Consider the following 18,120-nt stretch of genomic DNA (forward strand, 5'->3'; position numbering starts at 1 on the left):
TGTCAGGAATTGAAATCTACATTTATCTTTTTCATTTTAAATTCTTCAAATTTTTTATTATGTTATTTTTTAGCAATGCCTCTCCATCCGCAATCACAACGACTAGGGCTGGGCAAAATCGAGTGCCTGAATGATTCGATTCTGAACCACATATTACGCTTCGAGTCGAGTCGAGTATTCGAGTATTACTCATAATGACGTCACAGCATATTGTACTGTGTCAAAGTTCCAATATGTACCTTTTATGCCACCACAAAGAATATAATGCCTGTTTTCCGTCACATCAAAAATACTTGGATATTTTTTCGATCATACCAATTCCATTGCACTTCTTGACAATTTTGTGGGATGATCATGACTTCGGGAATGTGTTATTTCCAGTAACGTTCGTAGCTTTGTACTATGTCTCGTATGGTGCGACACGGCCAATCAAGGTTTCAAGGCTTCCTCGAAGGAAAATAGTAACAAAACGATAATCCGCGTTAGCAATTAACTTTCATTGGAGCCGAGCGTATAATTTCAGTACTCGAAAAAAACCGTCTTTTATTACTCGACTCGAATCATTAAAATTAAATCTCGAATCAGATTCGAGTACTCGAATCATTGTGCCCAGCCCTAACAACGACCTAACTATCGAACAGGACGTGCATCACGGTAATGTGTCAACGAAATGTGACCCCTCATGCCGGAATAATGCTACCATCATATCAGGTCACTAATGATGTCAGTACCTGCATGCGCACTCTTTGTCATTTGACAGTATGCATTTACAGTGTCTGAAAATCTGTGGTTTTGGGTCGCATTGTGTGGAACCCCGCTGTTACTGCGTTGTGGTGTGGATATGAATCGTCTTCGAAAATACGCGTCGCAGGTTTGCTGCTGAAAGCTACGGCATTGAACTATCTACGCCTTAATTTAAATGTGGTTGGAATAAAACATAGCTGTTCGTCATCTTTGGCGATGATATTTTTCGATAACTGCGAATATGGTGTAATGATCGAATTGGGCAATTTGATGACAGCATCTGGAGTTCTGTGCAAGTGGTCAAAATAGTTGTTGAGAGTGATCAAGTAGTATTAGCAATATCGTATATTTTCTCAGGTACAAGTAGAATAGGGAATTTGCAATATAATCGTCTCCACCTAATTCGGAAAATCTGTTTCTGCTCACTTTCGGCCTAATTAAACGGGGAAGTGGGGGGAAATTAATTTTTCGCTGTGCGTGAAGGAACGCAATGCATCCAAATTACAGTAGTGCTGCGCAATAAATTAGTTGCAGCGCGCCATATTGCCGTAATTAGCACAGATTGCATAAAACGCACATCAGTCACATCTTCAGGTTAGTTGTATTGCACAGTATTTTCGAAATCAAACCATTCAACAAATACTGTATACGGTATTGCTGTGTAGGCTAACACATGCATATAGCGTTCAAATAGTAAGTGATATCTCCACCAACGCAACTAACCGCCTAACTCTCAAGGTGGCGTCTATGCTTTGTTACGTTTACCTTAGTCTGCAATTACACTTTTTCTGCTAAACTTTTCTGTACCAATCTGTTATACAAAATGCACGTAACTGTAGCCAATTAAAAGCGACTATGAAGCGGATACGACCTTGTATGAGTTGATTGTGTAGATTGTTACTGCATGGATCGTCATTGTTTCACGATAATCACTCAATTTGTATTGAAACAAACGAAGTACTGTTTATTGTGTCATTGCCTAAGTATAGGAGTTGCGAACCTGTGTCCGAATTAATGGGGGAATTATCCGAATTAACTGGACTTATTCATGTGCAATTTTCAATATCGTTCCGTCCACAGACATGGCAGTTGAAAGTACTCCAGAGAGCAGTTTCAAAGAGTAGATTTAGTGGAGGTGTCGCTTAGTAGTTTTTTGAGTTATTGTGCGGTGGCTGTTTGAGAATTGAAAAATGGTATCTTCGCGACTACCGCAAACTGAGGAATTACATCACAAATAGCTGGAATCAACGAAAATATCTTCATTTACTGTGATACAGATAGCTGATTCACGCGGCTCGTATGGGAGTTTCACTCTCAAAAGCACTTACCGCAGTTCTTACGAAGATTTTACTCGCGAAAATGATGCTACCTTATCCAAAAACTACTTTCTGTTAATTTTAAAATCATAATAGCAAAACCTTAGTAGTTTCGCCTTATAACTGATTCAAGTAGAAATGAAAGTAGTCTAAAAATTAGCATGGCAGTATTTAAGGCAAGCAGCCAAAACCCGCTTCATATACTGACCACCTTTTCTTCTATGCTTGAATACAGACATAAATTATTTCCAGCAGATTCAGCGAACCAGTACAGAATCAACAACGACGGACAGCTGCAAATCATGAACTTCGACCAGACCCCTGACTCTCATGTCTACGAATGCTAATACTAGGTCAAGCCCGCCGAAAGAATGACACCGCTTCGATCACAAATGGTAATATATTGTGACAAATGTGCAACCAGGGATAAGCAACTGTGCATGGATTTAAATTTAAAGTTTTCGTAACCGTGATTTATCTTCGGACGTACACTTAGGGCAGAGATCATGAAGTAAGTGGCGCATAAAGTCGGATGACATTGCGCGCGAGGATTACCGTGTCGCTAAACTTCCAATCCGGCGATGTAGGTTGTCACGGTTAACAGTTTTCAATCAGACGATTAGCATCCTCCAGCTTAGGCTAACTTTGGGATATCTGACCTTAGGCACGCAAAAATTTCAAATAGCTTTGCCTATGGTTTTCGTGTCTATTTTCAGAACAATTTCAGTCAGTACATGATGTGAAGATTGGGATGACATGAAACACACTGCATTCAGGATTTGGACTGTATGAGTTAACAATAAATCCACGGAATGATGTTTATACTTATTTACGTCACAGTTTAGCTCCTAATTCTAAATTCATTTTGTATCGCGCCCAAATCGAGTTCGTTCGGTGGACGAATAAAAATTGAAAAAGCTTATCTGGTTTACTTGCTTAATCCAGTTTATAAAATATTTTAAATTCGCATCCGTTCAGGCCATTATAGACAAGCGAGCGACCCAATATGTGCCATATAAAAAATATTGCTAATTCAAGTCTTTGCTCATCGCTAATTTGTGTGTTTATGTTGTCCTGGTATGCAACTGAATATGCTTTTCCAGACTATCGAGTTCGTAGTCATTCGGTAACCTGGTTCATGGGTTATCAGGATCATTCTGCAAATACACCCCTCCCAGGTATACCACAAATCATCACCATTTGGTCTTTATCAATATAATATTTTACAACAATTTTTTACTTAATACTAAGGTGGAGCAGGGAATAAACAAGTACCATACTCCTTTGGATACCTGTCTAACGATGTCATAAAACGAAATAAATAGCCGAGACCATAAAATACGAGTACCTTTCATGTGGTCGCAAATAAAATAAAGCCAGGTCCCTTTCATCAAAAATATAAAATTCGTTACACTAACTCTGCCATAAGTCTTTGCGACAATGCTGTGCATTCATTGCTATACTTCTTTAAAATGTTTTATCCATGAACAGAGAAGCACTTCTACTTTTTCGGAGCACTCATCTATCTATTGCTGCTACTAGTTTTGCACTACTTACCCAAGTTATTATGTTTTTAGATGCTTCCAGGTCTACCTTACAGTTTTCAGTTTGTTAGACTGGACCATGCCCGAAAAAATTACTTTTTAGTCACTTGCAAACTGCTATTTCTACTTGCACTGGAATAGAAAGGTGCGAATTCACGTACTATACTAGACCCGGAATGCTTTCTTCTTTACTTATTCAGAAATAGCTAACTTTACTTGTACGTGAATAAACATTTACGACTTTACCTCACAGTTGTAAATTTTTAGTCTAAACTAGACTTATAATAATCACATTTCAACTCACTTGGAAATTTCTACTACTAGTTATACTTGAATAAATACTTGTCGACTACTCTACTTCCACCTAAGTATCAACGATGACTAATTTGACCGCCTCCACCAGAGGCCTTTCAGGGAATTCCATACTTAATAATATATTATTGAAGTCCATTGGACATTATGTTGTACTTTTTACTTTTTACAGACTACACGACAAGCAATCATACGTTGAAAGCCGACAGTGTCGCATCAGAACCTAACGAGCAGAGTACAATGTCAGGTGCGATTGTAATAACACACATGGCGCATGATGTATTTGAAGTGGCAAGTAGGGTTATGAAACATTAGACGTCTGCGGTATCAATTGGTGGGAGATAGTCAGTAAACTTCTACCTGTTCGGGGTATACGTTACTAGGTTTGACTGTTCGTAGTACTTTCTCAAGTGCATACTACTTATGTGTCTGAGAATTTCTACTTCTATCTGAACAGTTATTTTGGCAAAACTATACTTAATCTTCACGATTTTGATTTAGAAAAGTTGATCGCTTTTATTGAGTGTGCTTGTAACAACTACGTGAAATAGCCCCTGTATTACGGTAACTGAATGCATATTCGAAGGATGCACCTACATTTCTGGTGAATAGTCATAGTCATGTTGTGTTAGTCGCAAATATGCGTGTTCCGCTATCAAAGGTATCCGCATCCCATTAATTATTAGAGGCCACCGTTTGACCTAGCTCTAATTTTTGAAACCACCAACTCGATTATGTTTCGGAACTTCATTTTCCATTTCCACTAAAAATTGTTCTTACATATTATAGGAGAATCCTGTTATCATCCAACCATGAAATGTGTATATCTCGTAACCGAGAGACATCCTGTTGGAGTATATGGGATCTGACAACCTCCGAACCTAAATGAACCTACCAACCGCAAGCAGATCTGATTCGATCTGGCTTTCATTCGATCAGAGGCAACCGCTGTCAAGCTGTGGCAGAGTGTTGCAATTTATACAGCTGTGATACAGATGTGATACACCTGCTTGCGGGACTATATGATAATATCCAACATTGTGTATTTCACGCCATATTAGGATGCGAATAAGACTTCCGATTGCAATGATCACGAGTCTATATAAGCGCATGTTTAGTTGACTCGAGATGAGACTTCATGCTAACCTACTGAAATACGTTTAATAAACTGTGTATGAACGTTATATCTGTACGAAGAACTTCACGACTACAACGCAGGACAATCTCTCAGTTAAGTACTCAGACAGCTACAGCCTATATTGGACATCATTCTGCCTGAGTTATATTCACAGAGACATAACCTTATAAAGTTGTTGCAATATCTTTGAAATTGGTATACGGTACGTCTATTTTTGGGTGAAGATTCAGGGTGTTTAGTCTAGTTCTACTTGATTGAAAGATTGACTGCTTTGAAAACGTCTGCTCGTTGATAATCCTGTTCCATTACAGGTTTAACGTACGCTTTGATGGCTCTGCTGGTGGTGGTGAACGTTTTGATTGTGCTGATTTATAGGAAGAGCAAGAAAGATTGCCGAATACCATTATGTCACAGGTATAGCGTGGCTCGCTGAACTTTGAACATTACTATTGGTCCGTTGATTTAGTAAACATATGTTCATACAAAAAAATGACATGGAAACTTTAGCATGTGGGTTGAGGCTGGAGTCAGGGGTCAGGGTTTCATTCGAAATAGGTTTAGGGTTCGTTTTGGAGTTATAAAGTCATGTTCAAACTTCTAGTAAACGTCATTAATCCGTGGAAAATACGTCACTTAACAATGTGAATAAAATTTCTGTTCAAGGTGATCTAATAGGTAGTGTACGTAGGCAAAACCTACTAGAGTACTGTAAAAAATTAGAAGTACTTCGATAGTTCGATGCTGATCACCTCCGGGGATGTCCCGCTATAAGAATGATGGTTGTACTGAGATAGAAGTACGGATATTGCTCAATTTGTTATCCGACTATACTGACAGCTTTCAGTCGCTAACACACTCAGGTGAATTTTTTCCTATTTTTGACGTCATACTCAACCACGAAGTGGGTCGTACTGTGACGGTCGTTATGCGCATCTGAAATTTTATTATCGAACTGCGTGAAATAATTACATCAAAACACGATATGTTTGAATATTTTTGGAATGATAGGAAGGTTGAAATGATATTCGAGGGTGAAGCAACACTGCGTATAGATTGCCGTATGAGAACTGTCTATGGGAAGCAGGACCGTGTGTAGGAGGTTACGCATCGCGGGGCTCAGGATTAGTAGAAGAATGCAGCCGACATTTTGTATGTAACCAGCGTGATAGCATCATTCTTACTATGATCGATTTATATTTTAATCCCCTGATGCATAATGAGCGGAGATTGGGCTTATCAAAACAAAAGTATTTCACTAAAAACGATTACATTGGGCAACAATTTTGAAGGTAAAATTTGTTGACTTCAATATTGCATTTCATCAAGGCTTATTTTGCTATGTTGATTCCAACAATGGCAGTGGTTTTCTTCTATCACGTCAAGTTTTGACTGTACAAACTATGCTTAATAAATGCATTTTTTTACGAATTTAACCATATTGCTTTTCCATACCTTATGGAAATCCACACTTTAATCATATATAATGTTTTAAACCAAGGAATTGAATTGTAATTGAATTATCACGCAGAAAGGTACTGTTAGCGATCTAGGCAGGTGCTTTTGTCCATTTTGATTAGAGAATGTAATCATCAGGGTTGTAACCAAGTCACAACGCTCCGAGTCACAAGTCAATTTCACTTTTATAGTTTTGACTCGAGTTAACTCGAGTCATTTTCAACTCACCACCGAATCAAGTCCGAGTATAAGTCATCAAGCAGAGGCTCGAGTCCGAGTCATGGTATTATGACTCGAGTCCGAGTCAATGTGATGAGTGCTCGGTTTCCAGTTAAAATCTTGGTAAACTCACTTTTTATAACTCTAATTGGTGATATATTTATAATATACTTATTTTCCTCACTTTCAGCAGTTTCTGGTCGCATTTTCAAGTACTAGTACCAAATAAACTAAATCCCCACAGTGTGGTTACTTTACTATATTTCGAAATTACGGCCAAATACCGGTCTGGGCCGTCTGTGTCTCGAGTCATGCACAATGACTCGAGTCCAAGTCGAGTCAATACACAGATTGACTCGCGTCGAGTCGACTCATTTCCGTATTTTTGGAAAATGACTCGAGTCAAGTCGACTCATCAAAAGATCGTGACTCGAGTCATTACAACCCTGGCAATCATCCAAGAAAATTTTAGACACAGATTTGATGCAAACTGCAGGATATGGCAAGAAAAATAAACATTACATTCACTGTCTGCTATAGGTCCAATGCCTCATTTAGCCGATCCAGTGTAACTTAACTCATTATGCTCGAAGATTTCGATCAAGATGGCGATCTTAGAGATAGCAGGCGTAATGATGAAGAGTTGGAAATTATGAAGATGATTCAGAAAGGATAGAGTAGTCCCTCAAAGCCAGTCAATGATCTGACATAGGTTTTGGTACTTGAAATAGAAATCTTAGGAACTTTTTACATCCCTAGGATGTGAAAAAAAGATTACTTGGCAAGGTAGAGAAGGTATCTCACTTTCGATCAGCAGAAAAAATCCTTTTCATCATAGGCCAACGTTTGGTAGCTTTTTGTATTGCCGTGATACTGGCATTGGCATGATACTGATTGTCGTGTTCTTGATCTTGTTTAAACAATAACTCATACGACGAGGTTGCAATACGAAATCAGTGTATTATCAGCAGAATAACTTAAATACAGGCGACACGAACAAGAGTGCATTTAAACGAAAGACCACTAGACAACATAAACACAGAAGCCCGACAGACGAGGAAATATTGATTGGAGTGGATTACTAATCCTAGACAAATAAGAGACAAACGATACCAACGTAAAATGCACGAACATAACCCTGATACCATGGGTTAGTAGTGGTATTTGAAATTCCGACTTACAACTCGTGTGAATGAAAATGCCCATTGACAGCTTTAAAAGGTTCCTAAAGTGTTGCATTATCCGAAATGGCAACCTCTGTGGTGCATTAACAATTGCACATGCAAACTCAGTTAGTCTTCGTAAGAAATACAAAAACATTGAATTGTTGCAATATCACAAGCTCGATCGAATCACATGTGCCGACTTTGAAATATCGTGTTTTCTGTGCGGTCAGACGCCAAGGATACGCATGTACTGCTGTTATATGTGTATGAGGGAAAGCAGACACCCAAAAAGCACTAGGTGATGAGGAACTGGCCTCCTATATTTGACCTTGAATCTGTTAATCGCAATATTCTACAAGAGCCACTAGTTGAGAAAGAAATAATTATTTTCCAATCCCATGCATAAATTTTGGCTCAAGGAAAATAACTTGCAAAGAATTGTCAACTGAAAGCAAGTATTAATCTCACTTTGTCCTTTCTTTACTAGGCAGTCATTACAAACTGCTGCATTTGTTGGTTCATAAATTCTGCAACTCATCACAGGTTACACTGGTTAACACAATTTTTGTTGACTGTGATCAGACAATTTGCTTTGACTAACTTTTGGGCACTGAATTCAAAAATGACTTCCGGTTTTCTCTATCACGTCAAGATTTTGGGTTAGGCACCCACCACATTGTCTCATAACCCACGTAAAAGCACTATTTTTAATATTTTGTGTTTATAGTATAATATGTTTCAAAAACCACAAGCAGTCGAAAGTGAATCAATAGACTTGAAATAAACATTTGCACCGCTTTATTTGGTTGATTTAAACTGATATTGCTTCTACTGATATTGCTTCTACGAGATTCATTCTGTGCCCAAATTTACGCTCATAACCCATAATTCTGTAGGTTGTCACGGTTGATACTCGAGCAAAAATCAGTTAACATATGTAAGCTCCAATCTGCCATGGTATTTTACCCCTATCATCATCAGATACTGGGAGACGATTTCCCCTTGCACTTCTCTGACTATGTCAATCTTTTCTGGGAAATTATTAAGATATTTTAGCTTTTTTGAATTTCTGCTGTCCGACATGAACAGATGACAGTGGCCCATGTGTATCAAGGTTACATTTGCATCGTTATTTTCTCACCACTAAGAAAACACAATATTTCAAAGCTGACATATATGGTCCAATCGGGCTTGTGATATTGAAGCAATTCTATGTTTCTGTATTATTCTCAATGTTTCCGTATTATTCACGAAGACTAACCGAGTAGTAGTGAGGGTTGAATCGATCGGTACGCACCAATCACAGAAGGCCACGTCGCCTTAATTGCCACGCCTATATGACGCCCATTGTCACGCCTACAGGATGCCCATTGCCACGTCACCTGCCACTGCCACATCGTGTGTATTTATGAGCAAATTTCATTGTTTTGTGAATTTCAATACCGGTTTTCCATGTATATTTAGCAATATGTATTGAATAACTTGAAATGTATCATCACTAATTAATTAATATAAAATGCGATTTTAAGCGCTGCGACTTGAAAATATTAATATAATAACTTACTTTTTTGGATATAAATAACATTCAGATTACACATAAATTTCGAAAACTATGATGTCAATGGAATACTATATTTGCCAGATATTCACAGATAACACTCATCAACGTTGAACTAGGCGCGGGGTTCTATGATGATATATCAAAATTCTACACATCATCACTAATTAATTAATTCATATAAAATGCGATTTTGAGCGCAGACAGATCGCGGTTTCGATTGCCGAGGTCTCCGCATTTCATGACCTAATATGAGCGCACACTACAACTGAATTCATTCCAATACCTGCAAATTTACTTTGCATGTCGAGTATAAGGATAATTTAATCAGCGCTAAACGCCAACGGACTAGCCCTAGGCGCACAATGCTCGGCGTTACAATTAAACAAACTTTTCGCGGCAGGTACGCGATTCCTAACGGTTTCTACAGTTTCCACATTTCACGACTTATTTTCTTTGGACGCATACAAGCGATTCCGAAGGTCGAGGCTATGGAAACAAATCAAGCATGAGTACGTAAATCTCGAGCTTAGATCTCCGAGATTCTTGTATGCAACTAACATTATAGACAACCATTCGACAATATTCAACCAGCAATAATGGTTTCGATATAGTGCATCATGTACAGCGACACGCTGATCAATTCAAATTCAACAATGGGATCCCCCGCACAATTATGAAGCCCGATTTTCTCGTTGTTATAATTGCTTCCGAGAAATAGCTGTTTTGTGAATTTCAATACCGATTCTCCATGTGTATTTAGCAATATGTATTGATAATAACTTGCTTCCGAGAAATAAATAACAACACGAGTCCAGATACCGTTAAGTGAATTATTTTTAGGTATTAATCTTTACGAAAAATTGACGTAGTTCCAATAATACACTATATTTTAATTTTTAAAAATTACTAATCCGCGTGAGTCGAGATTTTCTTATTGTCTCCACATTTTTCCATACCAGTTTTTGAGAATATGAATTCTCGTGTAACACACTAAATGTTGATTCCCCATGAGTCGAGATGTCGCTAAGTAATTTATCAACTACGCATGATTTTATGTGAATTTCATCGATGGTGTCCGAGTTCTATGTGACATAAGTACAATTCCAGCATCGGTATTTGCAATAAAGCCGAAAAATTAGGGTCGCACCTTTTCGCAATTTATGCAGCTATTCGCAGACAACCATTCAACAATATTCAACCAGCAATAATGCTTTCGATATAGTGCATCATGTACAGCGACACGCTGATCAATTCAAATTTCAGCGTCGTTGTTTGCTATAAGCCGGGAAATTAGAGTCGCTGCTTCGCACCATTTTACAGGCAGTCTCACACACTTTGCTGCATCTGAGATTCATACTAATACATGCATAATTTTTGCATGACGAGAATACGGGTAATACGGTCAATAAACGCCGGAGGCGAGTCATTTAAACCATGTTGCTAGATAATACCGCTTTCGGCTTCAACAAAGTTGCCCAGCAACAAAAAATAGAAGCCCTAATGATCATGCAGAGGAAAGTTCAATTATACATCGAATTTTTCGAATAGACTATCTACATTGTGTAGTTATGAAGTGAAATAGAACGGAGTTTACGCAAAAGTTGCTATTGATCATAGACCAAGCTTGCTTTCAGAGTCGGAAACTAAATGCATATGTAAATTTACCTAGGTTTTCCCCACACGCATCAAATGTAGGCCTACTCAAGTGTTTATGAGGTGGCGAATACTTCGAAGGCTGTTGTCATGCAAGGACGTCACATAGAATTGTGGAGTTTTCTGTAAACTATAATCCAGTGATCTATTTTCAATCACTATATTTTTCATTAATCTAAACTAAGTACTGTTAGTAGGCAAACCCTAGGAAAGTATCCTCTGATAAAAGCAGGAGTAATTTGTTATCCGTGAAATAAATAGATGCTGCGCAATATGAGCGGTGCTGCGATGACTGACAAATACTTTGAATTAATGTATAGAAGTAGCGATTTCGAACTACGTAAAAAGTTAGTCCAGCTCACGCATTTTCCAGCTCTGCGATAATTTTGATCACTATGTTTTGATAATGACTTGCTTCCGAGAAAGAAATAACATTCATTATACGTTAGATGATACTTTTCCTTGATATTCTATCATGTATATTTAGGACTAATGCGACATCACTATGTGTACGACAGGTCTGATTTGAACACCCTAATTTTGCGTATCACACCACAAACTGCGCAAGCCTTCAAAGTTGATAAGTAAACTAGTATTTGCACTCCATCAGAATACTAAAGTAGCTTTTAGCGTATATGTACCTAATACTAAAGTGTTTATGATTTCAGATTGCTTCAACTTCATGACATTTTCAGTATTAACAGAAATATAGACCTAGAATACTAACTTTTATTCGTAAATAGCTACTTCTACCTTAATTTAATGGATTTATCTGAGATCATTGCTTTACTTACTCTCTCCAAAATGTGCATTATACAAGTACGTCACCATCGAAACCCTCTGGCTATAACTATCTGGCAGTATAATTGCAGCAAATACTCGGGTACTAATTTTAAAGTAGCTTAGGTATCTAAATGAGCTCTGAGTCGCTGCTATCTCGCATCTGACCATGGTGTTAACACCGGTATTACCTTCGCTCACTGATGAAAAAGATGAAAGTTATTAAAGAAAGCAGATTAGTATGAAAACTCGTTAAATAGAAGTAAAAGTAGCCTAGAAACATAACTACTTACTGAAAAATCGTTGCGTAGAAGTGGGGTTAGTCTACGAACATAACCACTTACTTACTTTGAAATCTCAACTTGTGCTTGTATTCGTACATTACCAATACACGGCGTTTTTTAATGGATACTAATTTTATTAAAAATAAACAAAAAGGGCGAAAAATTACATTTTATCCCGGAACGAAGCAAGAAAAATCGTATAAATTTTGTAAAGTAGATAGAAGACTACACTATTCCTATGCACTAAAGACTCTTACACTCTGGATTTTGTTCGGAATTTACGCAAAACCGGTATTGCTCTGCGATATTTTGATCACTATGTTTGGATAATGACTTGCTTCCGAGAAAGAAATAACATTCATTATACGTTAGATGATACTTTCCTTGATATTCTATCATGTATATTTAGGACTAATGCGACATCACTATGTGTACGACAGGTCTGATTTAAACACACTAATTTTGCGTATCACACCACAAACTGCGCAATCCTTCAAAGTTGATAAGTAAACTCATAATGCAACAACTTTAAAACTAACGCGGCTCCACATCGACTTTTTGTGTGCATCTGTTTTGCGGGAGCGTATAGCAAGTACCTATACATACTCAACTTTAATAACGGAATTACCATGCTTAATATTGAATCCCAACTCTAAACTTGATACGTAGATGTAGGACATTATGGCAATGCACCATGCTAAATTTCATCACACATCTAATGAAGGAACACCTTTAGAACTAACGCAGTCGAATACCGACTTTTACGCATATCTGTTTTGCGTGAACATAGCATATACCTATACATAGTCAATTTCAATAGCAGAATTACCGTGTTAAACATTGAATTCCCACCTTGAAAGTTGGTACGCGGTTATAGGACATTATAAAAATGCACCGTACCAAATCCCATCACACATTTCATGATGGAACAACTTTAAAACTAACGCGACTCTACATCGACTTTTTGCGTACATCTGTTTTGCGGGAGCGTATAGCACGTACCCATACATAGCCAACTTTAATAACGGAATTACCATGCTTAACATTGAATACCAACTCTAAACTTGATACGTAGTTGTAGAGCCTTATGGCAATGCACCGTGCTAAATTTCATCACACATCTAATGATGGAACACCTTTGAAACTATCGCAGTCGAATACCGACTTTTACGCATATCTGATTTTCGTGAACATAGCATATACCCATACATAGTCAATTTCAGTAAGCAGGCCGATGGGTATTCATTGAGTTGTATAAGCATAAAAAACATTCCCGCGCGCGTCTTAGGATTAGGTGGTAGGGTTAGGCAGGGTTGGGTTTAGGAGCGCGCGGGAATGTTTTTTATGCTTATACAACTCAATGAATACCCATCGGCCTGCTTACTACATTTTAAATATTCTCTCCGCTATTGTGTACACAAGGATATACTTCTCTTAGTAACCAATTTCTAGTGAATTCCGAAACACATTAACGTGTGTTAACTTCTGGTATTACGCGATAATATCATTTTCATGTGTGATAATGTCACTTGTCAAGGTGATATAAACGTAAGCTCAAACTACTTTGACATACACAGTCCTAAAAGTAGGTAGTTCCACCTGAAAAACCTCTGGAGTAGAGGGTAAGTAATACTTTGTAATCGCTATTGCATAAGTAAAAAGTTAGTATTCAGGGGTCTATTTTTTGTTTAATACTGAAACAGTCTTGAAGTAGAAACGATCCTATATCACCAACATTCCAGTATTTTCTGTATGTAGGGAAAACCTACTTGAGTACTCAGTACTTCTCTACTCATCGTCTCTGAACGCTAGAGGTGGAGATAGTCTACAAACATTTACTTACGCACCTTTAAATCGCTACTTGTACTTATATTCGAGAAGAATTGCACGACGTTGAATATCATCCGATAGCGTTTATGATACTACTTTTACATCATAGAATATAGAGTTATAAAAGTAAATAATTTTAGGATAATCTACATCATCAAGCTGAAAAGAGGATGTACCATGAATTAGTACTTACGGATCATGATGAAGTGAAAATTCCTTATGGGCTCTATCACCAAACTATCACTGAATTGGACATAAATAATATCGCGAATTCTCTTATTCACCAATCTCACGTGTATGAGTTAGAATTTCGTCAATGTCATCTCAATGAAAACCTCCTCAAGATTCTATTGGATAAAATTCGCGGATTTGAATCTGGGGTATACGCCTTCGCACATTCCGCTCGTAGTCATTGATCATTATAAATTCACGTTCTATTTCGGTATATCTTATCCGTAAAATATTGAGATACAGCTTTATCGTTATCGCATTGTTCTGTATTACTAATGTGTTAAGGCGCGAATTGGTGGTATCGCAGCGAATAATGCTCATTTGCTACTGGTATAGGCATTAGTCTCGATAGCCTTACTAGATAGACTATAGTCAGAGTTGATCAGTGTTAGGCTGTTCATAGATCATTTAGCGTTTTATGCGTTAAGTTTTGCGCTCGTTCAGGTCGAAATAAGAAAACTCAGCGTTACAGCACACAACGACATTGAAAAACTCATCCCATTAATCTGCGAGCTGATGAAGCAGTGTGCTTCGACAGAGCTCAATCTGCAAGAAAGTGGTGGATCCGAAGATTTTCTGATTATTTTGAGTAAACTTATCCAGCACCATCAGGTATTGGTGATGGAAAAAGCTAGGCGCTAATCTAGTATAGAGCCTCTCGAAGTGATATTTCCTAATACCTCATTTCCGTAGGTGAAATTGAAAAACCTCGATCTCAGCTACAGGGAGAACATTAACTTTACGCAACTCGGGACTATTATTTCGAGCGATCTAACATATTTGTCAGTTGTGAACTCGCGCTTGCAGTCAACAGATTTGATTGCTATGCAGCTCAAAAACATTAAGGTCTGCGCGATTATTGCTGGGTACAGTTGTTAATGATCACATTCTGTATGAGCGGCTGTGTAGAGATGAATGAGGGAAATTCTAGTTTAATCTTAGCATATTTAGCCTATAATATGACGTGAGTGACTAAACAACATTTTTTTCTGTTATAAGTTTGAATTTTTTATGGCTGATCATTGCTGATCGTAAATTTACAGTTTCCGATATTTTTTAGCTCCAATATCTTGACATTAGTTACAATCAGCTGGATGAAGAGTGTATGATCGCGCTGTCTGCCTTACTTTGTAAAGACAAGACGGTTACTCTTATCATGAAAGGATGTGACCTTACACCCGAGGAAATTCACGCTTTTGAAAGTTTTGCTGATATCAGGGTACTCGCTCGTTTCTATAGTTTTGTGGATCATTTTGATATAAATTGGTGGATTTATAGGTTGAAAGCCTTGATCTGAGTTACAATGCCGATATGGAACCGGCGGGCTTGAAAGAAATTGGATGCTTCGTAAGAAAGCATTGCACGAAAACAGTTCGACTTTCAGCTTGCGAATTGGATGAAGACTCACTAATCTCGTTAAATAATGGTCTCGGAATTTATGAGGTGATCATTTGAACTAGGTCTGTTTTGTTTTCTAACTGAAATATTCAATCACAGTGTAATGCTTATGTGAGTTTTAGTCATATTGAAGCATGACATTTCATTGTTCGATAGAATTTTCATCATCAATAAAGTGTTTCTGATCACGAGCTTCATTATCTTCTTCGGTGTTGAATAAGTTTTTGCTATTAGGAGTAGAAATCGCAAAAAAATTGCTCAACCGTCGCTAAATAATATTATGACTAATCTATTACGGTCTTCGAGCCGTTTGTAGTCTCGTAAACTATCTGAACATCACACCATGTTTTAGCTGCATTCGCTGGATTTAAGTAGAAATCCCGGCATTTCATCCTGCTACAAAACAGTAACTAAAGTCCTGTGCAATTCCCGTGTGGAAGAATTTAATCTGTGTAATTGCAAGATGCTTTCCATGCAAATCAGGAATCTGAGCGAAGAGATGGGAAAACGATGCGATACGGTAAGATCTTTCTGCTCAATCATAGATCCCGATATAGCGATGTAGTTCGTTTCTGCATTTTTAAATTGATATAAATCTCCTATTATTCAATTAACAGCTAAAGGCAATCGACCTCAGTGATAGCGATAGAACGAGAATCGATGAGAAATACGTGAATTCCATTCAGAGCTTCGTGAGATATAATCCTGAATGCCGCAAAGTCAAACTAGTCTTACCGCGCTTGAGTGGGGAAGATATGAAGACCTTGAGAAAACAACTGTTCTCACCCTGTAAGGGGATATTTTCCGAATAAATATGTATCTAGATGAGAATTAGGAGATTTTCCTTTACTTGATAATGCTTTGCGTGAGCGCTACGGCCTGATAAGATTATAGGTAGGTAGGCCTACATATTGGTAGAAGTTAAGACATGCCAATGTAACTTTCCGCATTTCTGTCTATATCGATTCGGAATCCACCAGAAATTGGTTACTATGTGAGCGAAGTATTCTTGCAAAGCAACAGCACAGGCAAATTTATATTTGTTCGGTATGGACAATATTATAGAACATGATATCTCCACTTGGAGAGAAGACGAAATTTGATGTCATAAGGTAGCTCATTTTACACTATCGTAAATCTCTGTCGCTATAATGCTCGTAATCGAATCAAATTTGACCTGCAATGTATTCTGGGTAACCCTAACTCAAGGTGGGGAGTCGAATATTAACATAGTAATTCTGTTATTAAAGTTGACTATGTATAGGTACGTGCTACGCTACGGAAAAAGAGATTTAGCCAAAAGTCTGTATAGAACTGCGTTGGTTTTAAAGGTGTTACATCATGAAATGTCTGACGAAATTTGGTATGGTGCATTGTTATTATGTCCTACAACTGTGTACTAACGTTCAAGGTGAGAATTTAATGTTTAGCATGCTAATTCTGTTATTGAAATTGACTATGTATGGGTATATGCTATGTTCACGAAAATCAGATATGCGTAAAAGTCGGTATTCGACTGCGATAGTTTCAAAGGTGTTCCATCATTAGATGTGTGATGAAATTTAGCACGGTGCATTGCCATAAGGCTCTACAACTACGTATCAAGTTTAGAGTTGGTATTCAATGTTAAGCATGGTAATTCCGTTATTAAAGTTGGCTATGTATGGGTACGTGCTATACGCTCCCGCAAAACAGATGTACGCAAAAAGTCGATGTAGAGTCGCGTTAGTTTTAAAGTTGTTCCATCATGAAATGTGTGATGGGATTTGGTACGGTGCATTTTTATAATGTCCTATAACCGCGTACCAACTTTCAAGGTGGGAATTCAATGTTTAACACGGTAATTCTGCTATTGAAATTGACTATGTATAGGTATATGCTATGTTCACGCAAAACAGATATGCGTAAAAGTCGGTATTCGACTGCGTTAGTTCTAAAGGTGTTCCTTCATTAGATGTGTGATGAAATTTAGCATGGTGCATTGCCATAATGTCCTACATCTACGTATCAAGTTTAGAGTTGGGATTCAATATTAAGCATGGTAATTCCGTTATTAAAGTTGAGTATGTATAGGTACTTGCTATACGCTCCCGCAAAACAGATGCACACAAAAAGTCGATGTGGAGCCGCGTTAGTTTTAAAGTTGTTGCATTATGAGTTTACTTATCAACTTTGAAGGATTGCGCAGTTTGTGGTGTGATACGCAAAATTAGTGTGTTTAAATCAGACCTGTCGTACACATAGTGATGTCGCATTAGTCCTAAATATACATGATAGAATATCAAGGAAAGTATCATCTAACGTATAATGAATGTTATTTCTTTCTCGGAAGCAAGTCATTATCCAAACATAGTGATCAAAATATCGCAGAGCAATACCGGTTTTGCGTAAATTCCGAACAAAATCCAGAGTGTAAGAGTCTTTAGTGCATAGGAATAGTGTAGTCTTCTATCTACTTTACAAAATTTATACGATTTTTCTTGCTTCGT

General features: G+C 37.7%; 2 protein-coding genes across 6 annotated transcripts in view; one reads left to right on the top strand and one right to left on the bottom strand.

Annotated features, from left to right (window-relative positions):
• LOC145435095 (NACHT, LRR and PYD domains-containing protein 14-like) overlaps nt 1-18,120 on the bottom strand; it is a 443,484-nt gene that overhangs the window by 110,607 nt on the left and 314,757 nt on the right. The window lies entirely within an intron of this gene.
• Nucleotides 15,091-16,613, top strand: LOC145435125 (uncharacterized). Its single transcript, XM_080312398.1, has 4 exons — nt 15,091-15,452; nt 15,512-15,676; nt 15,984-16,151; nt 16,249-16,613. The coding sequence occupies exons 1-4, from the start codon at nt 15,339-15,341 to the stop codon at nt 16,441-16,443; spliced, it is 642 nt and encodes a 213-aa protein (XP_080168524.1). The 5' UTR covers nt 15,091-15,338; the 3' UTR covers nt 16,444-16,613.

This window comes from Botryllus schlosseri, chromosome 3 (genome assembly GCF_051294905.1).
Source record: "Botryllus schlosseri isolate E-star chromosome 3, Bs_hap1, whole genome shotgun sequence".
NCBI classification, from domain to species: domain Eukaryota; kingdom Metazoa; phylum Chordata; class Ascidiacea; order Stolidobranchia; family Styelidae; genus Botryllus; species Botryllus schlosseri.

Excerpts from the sequence above, each read along its gene's own strand:
- LOC145435125 (XM_080312398.1), top strand. The coding sequence starts at position 15,339 with ATGATCGCGCTGTCTGCCTTACTTTGTAAAGACAAGACGGTTACTCTT. Across the intron at positions 15,453-15,511 it reads AAAGTTTTGCTGATATCAGG|GTTGAAAGCCTTGATCTGAG; the intron begins GTACTCGCTCGT and ends GTGGATTTATAG. Across the intron at positions 16,152-16,248 it reads TGGGAAAACGATGCGATACG|CTAAAGGCAATCGACCTCAG; the intron begins GTAAGATCTTTC and ends TTCAATTAACAG.